We start from the raw sequence: 12,206 nt of genomic DNA on the forward strand, positions 1-12,206 counted from the left end.
TGCTCCTTGTAGTTGCAGTGTGGGGATGGGTTAAACCATGGGTAGGCAACTTAAGGCCCAGGGGCTGGATGCGGCCCAATCGCCTTCTCAATCCGGCCCGCAGATGGTCCGGGAATCAGCATGTTTTTACATTAGTAGAATGTGTGCTTTTATTTAAAATGCATCTCTGGGTGATTTGTGAGGACTGCCTGGTGTTTTTACATGAGTAGAATGTGTTCTTTTATTTAAAGTGCATCTCTGGGTTATTTGTGGGGCACAGGAATTCGTTCATATTTTTTTTACAAAATATAGTCTGGCCCCCCACAAGGTCTGAGGGACGGTGGACCGGCCCACGGCTGAAAAAGGTTAAACTGAGTTAAGCTCCCTTCCCCACACGCTGAATTCCCAATGAATGTTGCTCCCCCACACCTACAAATAAAGGAAAACCACAACAAAGAGATTAAAAGGAACTCAATTGGTGACATCCTGTGTAGTTTGGCTCTGTCATGACACTGCCCAAAGGATCCTGGTGAGGCGCACAGAATTTTGTCCACCCCTCAGAGAACTTCCATTCATAGAGTTGAAGTAATTGCAGTTAAATCTGCTTAAGTGTAATGATAACATACACAAGGAGAGCACAGAGCATGGCTTAGGTTTCTGCTGCACTGCCACTTTGAAAAGATACAGCCTCCATCAGGCTGGGACAACATTGTCCCAGTTCAGATCAGGGTAGCTCAGTCAGGAGAGTATGAGACTCTTAATCTCAGAGTTTTGGGTTCCAGCCCCACGTTGGGCGAAAGATTGTTGCATTGCAGGGGCTTGGACTAAAATCCTTGTGGACCCTTCCAACTCTCTACAATTCTATGATTTTATGGAAGAGGGACATATTAGGCCACAAATATGTCTAAATATTTGGACCCTTCGTTGTTTCTCGACAGAACTCGCTGGGTTCTTATGAGAGACAGCAGGGAAGAAAGAGAGCTGGCTGGCACAATCAGCTTGTTGGAGAAAGGTAGCAATATAAATGGGTTAAATAATAATAATAATAATAATAATAATAATAATAATAATAATTTATTTATTTATACCCTGCCCATCTGGCTGGGTTTCCCCAGCCACTCTGGGTGGCTTCCAACAAAATATTAAAATACAATAGTCCGTCAAACATTAAAAGCTTCCCTAAACAGGGCTGCCTTCAGATGTCTTTTAAAAGTCTGGTAGTTTTCTCTCTCTTTGACATCTGGTGGGAGGGCGTTCCACAGGGCAGGTGCTACTACCGAGAAGGTCCTCTGCCTCGTTCCCTATAACTTGGCTTCTCGCAGCAAGGGAACTGCCAGAAGGCCCTCGGCGCTGGACCTCAGTGTCCGGGCAAAACGATGGGGGTGGAGATGCTCCTTCAGGTATACTGGACTGAGGCCATTTAGGGCTTTAAAGGTCAGCACCAACATTTTTAATTGTGCTTGGAAAAGTACTGGGAGCCAATGTCTTTCAAGTCCGGTGTTAAGTCTTATGTGGTCTCAGCAGCCACTCCCAGTCACCAGTCTAGCTGCCACATTCTGGATTAGTTGTAGTTTCCGGGTCACCTTCAAAGGTAGCCCCACGTAGAGTGATTGCAATAGTCCAAGCGAGAGATAACTAGAGCATGCACCACTCTGGAGAGACAGTCTGCGGTCAGATAGGGTCTCAGCCTGCGTACCAGATGGAGCTGGTAAACAGCTGCCCTGGACACAGAATTGACCTGCGCCTCCATGGACAGCTGTGAGTCCAGAATGACTCCCAGGCTGCACACCTGGTCCTTCAGGGGCACAGTTACCCCATTAAGGACCAGGGAGTCCTCTACACCCGCCCGCCTCCTGTCTCCCAAAAGCAATAAAGGTAAGTCTTATGTCAAAGGCTTATTGTGAGAAGAATAAAATAGAATAAATTGACTGGATGGGATAAATACTTAACTGTTTCTGGATGGGTTTTCGTCTTTTCCTCCCAGCATACAGACATTCTCCTGGTGGAATCATTGTCCTAGGATGGAAGATGAAAACATATCCTTTTACATTCAGGTAAAGTAATGTTCTTCCTAAGATATGCAATTATAAAGAAGCAAATTGCTAATTAAGTTGCTAACAGGTGTTAGCTGATTTCCTAATTAATACTGCATATAACATTAATATATATATAAAATAATTTATCCTGTATAGAATGGATTTTTCATAAAGCATAAATTTTTGCACTCAGTATCATCCAAATCTGAGAAAATTCTATTAAAGGTCTAACAGCCTATATTTCCGTGCGTTATTTCCAAAGTTCCTCTCTTATCCTAGCATAGAAAGAGACCACATGTTTGGTAAGTTAAAAATGGTTTTAAAAAGGAGACATCCAGAGAGCAGGAAGCTGTTGGGAGGAAAATTGGGTCAGATTGGGTCAATCACATTTTAAAACGTGTTTTTGTTTTTTGGGGTGCTATTGGGTTGTTGTTCTCATTTTTATTAGGTATACAGTGGTACCTCGGGATGCGAACGGGATCCGTTCCGGAGCCCCGTTCGCATCCTGAATAGAACGTAAGATGCGACTGCGCATCTACACAGGGCGCGTTTCGCCGCTTCTGCACATGCACGTGATGTCATTTTGACTGTCTGTGCATGCGCATAGTTACTTCCTGGTCGCCGCAGAGCGCAACCCGAAAATACTTATCCTGAAGCATATTTATCCCAAGGTATGACTGTACAGTCATACCTTCAGGTACAGAAGCTTCAGGTTGCGTTTTTTCGGGTTACGGACACGCCAAAACCCAAAAGTACCGGAACGGGTTACTTCCGGGTTTCGGCAGTCGTGCATGCGCAGAAGCACTAAATTGCAACAGGATGGGAACACGCAGCACTGCGGGTTGCGAACGCTGCGGGTTGCGAACATGCTTCCCGCACGGATCATGTTCGCAACCCAAGCGTCCACTGTATTGTGGTTTTATATCTTGATTTTATTCTGTGAACTGCCCTGAGACCCCGGGGTATTTTGTTGGGGGAACCCATACTTCAAGATCCAAAGGGGGATTCAGATCATCTTCTTATTACTGCGTTAATGTCCAAATCAGTCCCAATCAGTCCAAACAAAATTCATAATTCTATCCAGTCTTATCTTGGTGTTTCCACATCATATCTTGTTCATATAATTTCTATTTTTCCTTTACGATCTCTTCTGTTAGTCTCCTTAAGCCGATAAGCAAAATAATAATCCTGTGTGGATTTCCCGTTCCTCCACTAAGTCCAGATGGTTTCCATATATCTCCTTCGTAGATAACATCGCTCTTTCCATCATAAATTTGGCATTTGTCGCTCTTAAGTCCCACCGAGAAGTTGATCCACGATATGTAAACAACTCTATTTCTCTCTTTCTCCTCCCAGACCCAAGAGCTCCAACAATGCCTCCCAAAATGGCGACGGCATTTTTAACTGCGTCATTCCAAAACTCTTAGCTTTCCAGCTTCATCTTGAAACATTGCTTTGGTTCGAAAGTTTATCTCCACACAGCCTTAAATCCACAGCTTAAGTCCTTAGTTTCTGACTCATTAGGGGAGGGGATTCTTGTTAAATCACATAAGAAAAAGGAAGGCAGGTTTTTTTTCCCCCTCCCCCCTCAGTCATACTGTATCTTGACGTATCTTCTCATATTTTATTCTTGTCTTGTTATCAGAGATCTCTTCTGTCAGCAGTCTTTACTCCCCTTTTTCCTTGAAGTATGTGCAATTTATCTCGTCCAAATTGTTTCTTTTGAAGATGCTTGCAACTAGCGGCGCGAATCAGGGACGGCGTCCAGGAGTGCCGGAATCCCACAGGAGGGCTTTGTGCCTAGTGCCCCAACCCCCACAAATTCGGGGGTGGTATAGGGCACAGCAGGCAAGGGCCATCCCCCCCACAATCCTGGGGGGGTTAAGGAGGCTAATTACCCCCATCATAGCCTCCAAATTACCTCGTGTGGGTCGGAGAGATGTTATTGTCAGCCATCTTCCGATGCGCCACCTAGTGGCCCCCCTATAGGGCGGTATATAAATCCAATCAACAACACCACCAACAACTGCAGCACCTCCTCCTCCTATGGATGTACAACCATCGTCCGCTGCCTCCAATGTAAGCTGCATCCCTCCCCAGAATGTGGAAGAAGCTCTCTCTGTTCTGAGACTGGGACTTCAGAGCCACTGAGGTACAGCATCACTGGACGGATGCTGCTGCAGGGGCTTCCTGGTTTGGCCAGCAACGGAACATATGCCTGCGCTGCCCAGGGTGGTGTGCTCCTGGGGGGGGGGCAGGACACAGAGGGTGCCCTCCCAGGTGCGGGATAGCCGCTCAGGTGCACGGAGCTCCCAAGCCTCCCCCAGCTGTCAAAATGAAGGGGGAAGGGGGCAATGCCGCTGGCAAAGCGGCGCATCTCTCCCTTCCCCCGACGCCTCGGGGTAGGCTTGGGAGTCACCCCCTTCAGCAAAGACACCCGGGGAGGTCCGCCCCCCCCGCCTCCGTCCCTGGGTTCGGCAACAGCAAAGCTGTGAGGGGATGCTGCTGGGTTGCTACCTGACCATTGTAATTAAGGACTTCTGGGCTGATACCAGTGGAAATAGGATTTATTCCACTAAATCCAGAACATCCAAAGATATTAAAACAGCGCCGGTTGTTTTGTTTTTTTGAGACTGTGTATGTAAAATCCTAGTGGAAATTACAGAGGCTGAAAGCATGGGATGGATATAGCAAGTTGAGGTCAATCCTGGGCTTAACTTGTTTTTTAATTTATATCAGACTTCTATGGTCCATTACGTCTTCCCAGTTTATTTCTTTATGCTAAATCAAACTCCTTAAATGTCTGTTCAACACTTGACCTTCAGCTCCTGTTATTCTCTCTGGGAAGTACCGGTCATAGAAATGTAGAGCTGGAAGGTGCCACGAGGGTCATCTAGTCCAACCCCCGCAATGCAGGAATCTTTTGCCCAACATGGGACTTGAACCCGTGAGATTAAGAGTCTCATGTGGCTTGATAATAACACATCATGCTAGGCACCCCCACTTCACATTCTTTTAACATATAATCAGAAACAAGCCCTGCTGAATTTAGTGGGAATCATTTCCTGGTAAGTATGGGTAGCCCTGCAGGACAAGGAGGAAATTCAGAAACTCTGGAAACTATAAAAATGAAGCTGTTCCAAGGGGTGGGAGCAGAGGCACCCCCCTACTGTTTTTAAAAAACAACACTAAAAGCATTCTAAATCAAATAAAAGCAAGAAATAGGAGCACAAGTCCTATTTAGGCACCCTGTTTTTACGTGCAGTGAAAATCCTGTGATGGAGGATTCTCACTCCAGCCCATCATCTTCTTTGACACCCCCCCCAGCCCTCCATGAGCTGGAGGGCAAATTTCTTAACTGATCAGCCTCTTGGATCTCCAGGATCTCGAAATCTAATATAATCAAGGTTCTTAATCTTGTAAGGAAACTCCAGGCAGCTCCCTGTTTTAGGTGGCCTGGGTGAAATAAGATAATTTAACACCCAAAATAATCCATGTTCAATACCAAACGAGCCTACCCCAGGGAGACAACTGAGGGAGGGGGCACTGAAGCAGCACCTCGGAGGAAGATTTTAGTAGTCAAGAAATTTAGCGTGAGAAAATAGGTTCCAGCCATGCGGGAAATTTTCCAGTGCTTCATTTTTCCATAGGAAACTGTTCATTTCATTAGGAATGATGAACGGATGCAAATCACAAATAAGTATTAAGCAAGTTTTGAAGTGTTTAGCTTTGTTGGCTAAAAACAAGTAAAATAAACATGCTAAATTAGATCACTGTCCAAGACACCAGAAAATTTTCTGATGCTAACTGAAAATTTCCCAGGGCAAATTACCTTAACATGTCATCCTTGACAGTGACAAGGTGTGAATTGCCATGTAGTATTTCAGCAGCTGCACACTGGGTCATCAAGCTATCCACTACGGCCCCAAGAAATTATAGATTCAGGAAATGTGAAAGCCTCTTTAAGCATAATGGTTGTGAAAACAGCCTAACTATGCCACACCATCAAGAAGTGTTGGGTGAGGAGGAATGAGATGGCATCACAATTGAAAATTATATTGTTTTTGTATTTTAGCATCTTTTAGATTGTGCACACTCTATCAAGCACAAAACTTAAGTTATATTTTAAACATGTTATATTTTTGTAAGCTGAGCTCTATACCTACGTACAAAGACCAACATATATTTTGACAATTTGAGCAGCCATCCAAATACAGTATTTCATTTTTGAGTGTGTTTTTGTTTGTTTGTCCAGACACATGCTAGAAAGCAGGTGCGGCACTTGGGATAAGAAATGCACTCACACATCCAAATCCATATAAATATGGAACAGCGTGCACAAAAATGTAACTCAGAAATTAATCCCTATTCTCATTTCTAAGTGCAAGTATTTCCTCTTTTCTCTGGAAGATTTACGCAACTGCAGTCGTGGGGCCGAAAGCCACCGAATAAACATAATCACACAATGACATCAGTTTAAGACGTATCGGACAGTAAAATGAAGAAGCCTTCTGCCCAGCAAAAATGCCGTATCAGGAACTTGTCTGAAAAACAGTTTGCCTGCCATGGCTGAACTTCCTCTCTTAAGGTGCAGCCCCAGAGGAATGTGGGAGATGCTCTTTCCAGGGGAAGGGCCTGGCTCAGTGGGAGAACATCTGATCTGTGGGCAGAAGGTCCCAGGTTAGGCCCCCACCATCTCCAGGAAGGGCAGAGAATGACTCCTGTCTGAAGCCCTGGGGAGCCACTGGCAGTCAGCGTAGACAATCCTGAGCGAGATGGACCAAAGTTCTAATCCACTATAAGCTTTCTGTATTTCCTGTCTAAGGTGCGCTCTCAAGCTGGCCCAGAAGACCTGCCTTTGCATCACACACAAATGGAATGCCTGGACTGCCATTCCTTTCTGGGTGGGATTTAATCACATACTGACAACTTTAAAAGGTAAAGGGAATCCTGATCATTAGGTCCAGTCGTGGCCGACTCTGGGGTTGCGGCGCTCATCTCGCTTTACTTGCCGAGGGAGCCGGCGTACAGCTTCCGGGTCATGTGGCCAGAATGACTAAGCCGCTTCTGGCGAAACCAGAGCAGCGCATGGAAACGTCATTTACCTTCCCGCCGGAGCGGTACCTATTTATCTACTTGCACTTTGACGTGCTTTAGAGCTGCTAGATTGGCAGGAGCAGGGACAGAGCAACAGGAGCTCACCCCGTCACCAGGATTCGAACCGCCGACCTTCTGATCGGCAAACCCTAGGCTCTGTGATTTAGACCACAGCACCACCCGTGTCCTGACAACTTTAGGATCCACAAAGATCAGGTATTTTGTGATAAGGGCACCATCAGGGCAGTGCACTAGAACATGTGGGGTTACACTCAGAGGCACCATTGTCTAACCTCCCCAGAAACAGACCAGAACTATCAATAAGAAGGTCATCTAGTAAAAAAGTGACTCTCTACATCACACCACAGAATTTTTACAATGCAGAGGGGTTCCAGGCACCAAGTCAATGTGATTAGGACTCCCTGAAGATTAGAAGTTTGGAAACCACAGTAAAAGATGATGGACTACTTTCACCGACAATATTAATTTGGTGACTTCATTTTAATCATATTTCAATTGGAATTTTCTGTAGGATGAGTGTGAATGGCACTGCTGCAAACTTAGTTGTGTCCATCTCATTAGAAGAAATGTTTAAGGCAATTTTCAAAATGCATACACTATTTACTCAAGAGAAATCTTACACAGCTTCAAAGTTAGCTTAAAATTAGCCCATTGAAGTATATAAAGTTCACTTAGCTAGCAGTTTAAAAGGTCCGTAAATCATCTAAGAGCCTGACTCACAGTTAAGTGTACTTGGATTTAATTTAATTCTGTCTGCTAATCAAAGCACTCATATGGAATTATAACTAAAATTATTTTAAATTAATTTATTAGTAAAGTATTTAAGGAATCCGTTCCAGACCCGTGGAAGTCAGCAACTTGAGGAACTCCTTTGTGTGGTTCTAAATGAAAGCTAAATTCTTGTAGGATAGAGAGCATTTGTGGGCTGTAGCCCTGGGTCCAGGAAGTAGGTAAACTGTTCTGGAGTGGGTAACCCCCCACACAATGGGACACAATCCAGGATGCTCTAGATTCCAAGCTGCCACTGAAGGCTTCTGAGGCCTCCATGGTAAAAAGGTAAAGGGACCCCTGACCATTAGATCCAGTCGTGACCGACTCTGGGGTTGTGGCGCTCATCTCGCTTTATTGGCCGAGAGAGCCGGTGTACAGCTTCCGGGTCATGTGGCCAGCATGACTAAGCCGCTTCTGGAGAACCAGAGCAGTGCACGGAAACGCCGTTTACCTTCCGGCCGGAGCGGTACCTATTTATCTACTTGCACTTTGATGCGCTTTCGAACTGCTAGGTGGGCAGGAGCAGGGACCGAGAAACGGGGGCTCACCCCGTCGCGGGGATTCGAACCGCCAACCTTCTGATCGGCAAGTCCTAGGCTCTGTGGTTTAACCCACAGCGCCACCAGCGTCCATGGTAGAATTGCCTATATCCACTATGGGCGTTTCATGCTTTAATAACCAGGACCAGCCCAAGACATTTTGGTACCTGAGGCAAACCACCAAATGCCTCCCTCCCCACCAGGAAAGAAGGGGATCTACATCAGGAACGGGGTGGGGTGGGGGGTAATTTTCTACACCGGGAACAAGGGTGGGAGGAGACCAGCAGCGCCTCTATTGGCCAAGAGGTGGCACTGAATGGGGACAGTGTAACTCATGGGTAGGCAAACTAAGGTCCAGGAGCTGGATCCAGCCCAATTGCCTTCTAAATCCGGCCCGGTCCAGGAATCAGCATGTTTTCCCATGAGTAGAATGTGTGCTTTTATTTAAAATGCATCTCTGGGTTATTTGTGGGGCATAGGAATTCGTTCATTTTTTCCTTCAAATTATAGTCCGGCCCCCCACAAGGTCTGAGGGACAGTGGACCGGCCCCCTGCTAAAAAAAGTTTGCTGACCCCTGGTGTAAACAAACAAATAAACAAGCAAAACTTAACTGGATTATGTAAATATAACTGCATCTCTGTGCTCAGGCAGAGCCATAGCTATGGCCACGTTGGGGGGGGGGTAGCCAGGCTTTTTGCCCTGGGTGAAGCCTCCAGAGGGGACCATTGAGGCTCCCAGCCTGTGCGTGTGTGTGCACAAAGTTGCACGGGGGTGCCAAACTGGGTCTGTGATCCGGGTGGTTTCGCCCCTGGCTCAGATACTGTGGAATTTACTTCTGAGTAAATATGGAGAACATTTACCTGGCTAGCATCCTGAGTTCCACATAAATAGTTTAGTCTTATTTTGAAGCAGAAGGAACTTAGAATCAGAATGCAACACTCTTTATTTGCACTAACAACCTTTTACTAGCTTACACCCCCCTCTTGAAAGTCACCTACTCAGGCTATTGCACCATTTTTTATAAAGTTGTGCAAATAGCAGGGAGAATCCTATAAAGACATTTTCTCTTCTCTCAATCTTTTCGGGCCATGACCCCGAACGATAATCTGCAAGGGTTTTTACATACTCACTAGAGTAGAGTGAAAGAGAGAGCACACAATGAGAGTAAAAGAAGCGGTAAAAAAGGCAATGTGACGCATAAGCAAAGAATCATAACAACAACATCAAAACTAATTGGACTGTTACGTTGAGAGTGCACGTCGGAGTTCGTCTTTAGTTTTCCTTTTCTGTGTTCCATCCCTTGGAGCTCTCCTGGCCCCAAGCCGTCACTTGGCTCTGCTCAATGACCCACCCTTGCATCGTGGTGTTCACCTTCTGTTGTCGGATATATCTGTTTTTATGTCCCTGTGTTTTTATGTTTGTACATATTTTATGGGCTAATAGCCGTAAATAAATAAATAAATAAAAGAATCATAGCTGCCAACTTTTAATTTCTAAAATGAGAGATGTTTTGCGGTTTAGAAGCCTTGTTCTGAAGCTCAGATGTGTCAGTGGGGAAAGAAAGGCACTTTGTATATTCTCAGAGTCTCTCTTAACCTATGTGTTCCCAAACTAGCATTAAAAGCAGGTTCCAAATAAGAATAAACTTCACCAATATAAATATGTTTCGAAACAAATATTACTAATGTGTCTCGCACTATCCATGTTTACCCAGAAACGAGCCGATTTAAAATAAGACCGGGAAATAAGTCCTATTTTGTAATTTGAAATTCCAGTTAACAAATATTTTTAGTTTGTTGGGGGAGACAACGGGTTTTGAAGGGTGAACTCTACTGCAACTCAAATCCTGTTAGTAACAGATCGGGTTGCCGGATAAGAGACCCAGGACGGATCCTGCACCTCGGAGAACTGCGCAGAAAGGAGTCCTCCGCCACTTCTATCCGTCTGCCATCACTACAGCAGCATTGTGATGGGAAAGTTGCTGCACCAGCCACTCTGCCCTACTAAAGGTTCACCAGTCCTACTAAGATCGGAGGAACTTGCTGCCAGGTAATAAACGCGCAGAAATAACTCTTGGGAAAGTTGTCCATTCAGCAACAGGGACACAGGCGCTCTTCTCAGCAAACAGCAATGGGTGGAGGGCGAAGCGCCCACTGAGCCCAATCCTGCTTGCTGAGCTGCGAAAGCCCGCGTTTGCTTTCTACCGTCCAGAGACACCTGTCCAATAAAGCAGGCTTCCAAAAAACCCAAACCGCTCCGGGTTAGCAAATCTGCGGGTTTTTTTTTTAAGTAGCCAACAGAAAGCTGTTGCAAAGCCAGCAACTGAAGGGAGAGCCGGCCTCTTGCACCCTGGGGAATATTGCGCAGGAGGGGATTCCTCGCTCCCTCTGCAAAACCCCGAGCCCCCCAAGCTGCTTCGAGACTCACCGCACTTGGCAGCCCCGGCGGTGCCCGTCTCGCCTCCGCGCGCTCCGCGGGACTGGAGCCGGAGCTTCGCCGCCGCTTCCCCTGCTGGAGCCGCGCCTGGCGGGGTCGGCGTGCAGGAGCGTGAGGGCGAGCGGAGCCTCCCTGCGATCAGAGCGGCTGCTTCGCACGCGATGTTGTCGTCCCTCCCGCTGCTACGACGCGCAGGCGGCATCGGAGGGCGCGCAAGAGCCGGACTGCGCCGCCCGAGGCGCCGGGAAGCGCCAGGCGCGCGCCGAGGCCGCTGCTTTCTGCCCAGGCAGAGCTTCGGCCGCGGGACTGGTCCGCCTGGCTCGGGATCGGGCCGGCCCAGAGCAAGACCCGCAGCGGCTTCCCGGGCTTTCAGGCGGGGAACATTCCCGGGCCCTTTTCCTGGAGGGGATGAAGCGGGACCTTTTCTGCCTGCAAGCGAAACTACCCGCCCTGCGCCAGAGCAACGGGCACTCTTTATTCCGCCATGCACACAGCCATGGAAAGGACTCTAATCATGCAGGCACTTATTTTGGAATCGATTTTATTCATTCAAAATATTTTATCACTAACGTTATTTATTTATCTATTTATTTTTAAATTGTGCAGGTCTATGGTAGCATGTGCAAGAAGATCAAACCGATCCATTCTGAAGGAAATCAGCCCTGAGTGCTCACTGGAAGGACAGATCCTGAAGCTGAGGCTCCAATACTTTGGCCACCTCATGAGAAGAGAAGACTCCCTGGAAAAGACCCTGATGTTGGGAAAGATGGAGGGCACAAGGAGAAGGGGACGACGGAGGACGAGATGGTTGGACAGTGTTCTCGAAGCTATCAGCATGAGTTTGACCAAACTGTGGGAGGCGGTGGAAGACAGGAGGGCCTGGCTTGCTCTGGTCCAGGGGGTCATGAAGAGTCGGACACGACTAAACGACTAAACAACAACAAATGGTAGCATGTTAGCATCAATGCTAAGGACCACTTCCTTGCTGCAGGGTCGCTTGAGCATAACACAGCAGAGGGAATACTTTATATAACAGAAGATGAATCTCCCACTCCTAAACCTCACCCTCTGTGACCACATCCCCTTTTCTCCCCGGTCCAGTATACCTGAAGGAGCGTCTCCACCTCCATCGTTCTGCCCGGACGCTGAGGTCCAGCACTGAGGGCCTTCTGGCAGTTCCCTCCCTGCAAGAAGCAAAGCTACAAGGAACCAGGCAGAGGGCCTTCTCGGTAGTGGCACCTGCCCTGTGGAACGCCCTCCCACCAGATGTCAAAGAGAAAAACAACTACCAGACTTTTAGAAGACATCTGAAGGCAGCCCTGTTTA

General features: G+C 47.0%; 1 protein-coding gene across 1 annotated transcript in view; it reads right to left on the bottom strand.

Annotated features, from left to right (window-relative positions):
- The window catches only part of AHRR (aryl hydrocarbon receptor repressor), a 46,891-nt gene extending 35,876 nt beyond the window's left edge, over positions 1-11,015 (bottom strand). Inside the window, exons 1-2 of the mRNA XM_083583071.1 lie at positions 10,872-11,015; positions 1,930-1,995 (exon numbers count right to left, since the gene is read on the bottom strand). Of these exons, the coding sequence (XP_083439197.1) occupies positions 1,930-1,991 (62 nt within the window). The 5' untranslated portion in view covers positions 1,992-1,995; positions 10,872-11,015. The remainder of the gene's footprint in view (positions 1-1,929; positions 1,996-10,871) is intronic.
- Between the last annotated feature and the right edge of the window lie 1,191 nt (positions 11,016-12,206).

The sequence above is a fragment of the Podarcis filfolensis genome (genome assembly GCF_964270895.1).
Source record: "Podarcis filfolensis genome assembly, chromosome: 13".
NCBI lineage: Eukaryota > Metazoa > Chordata > Lepidosauria > Squamata > Lacertidae > Podarcis > Podarcis filfolensis.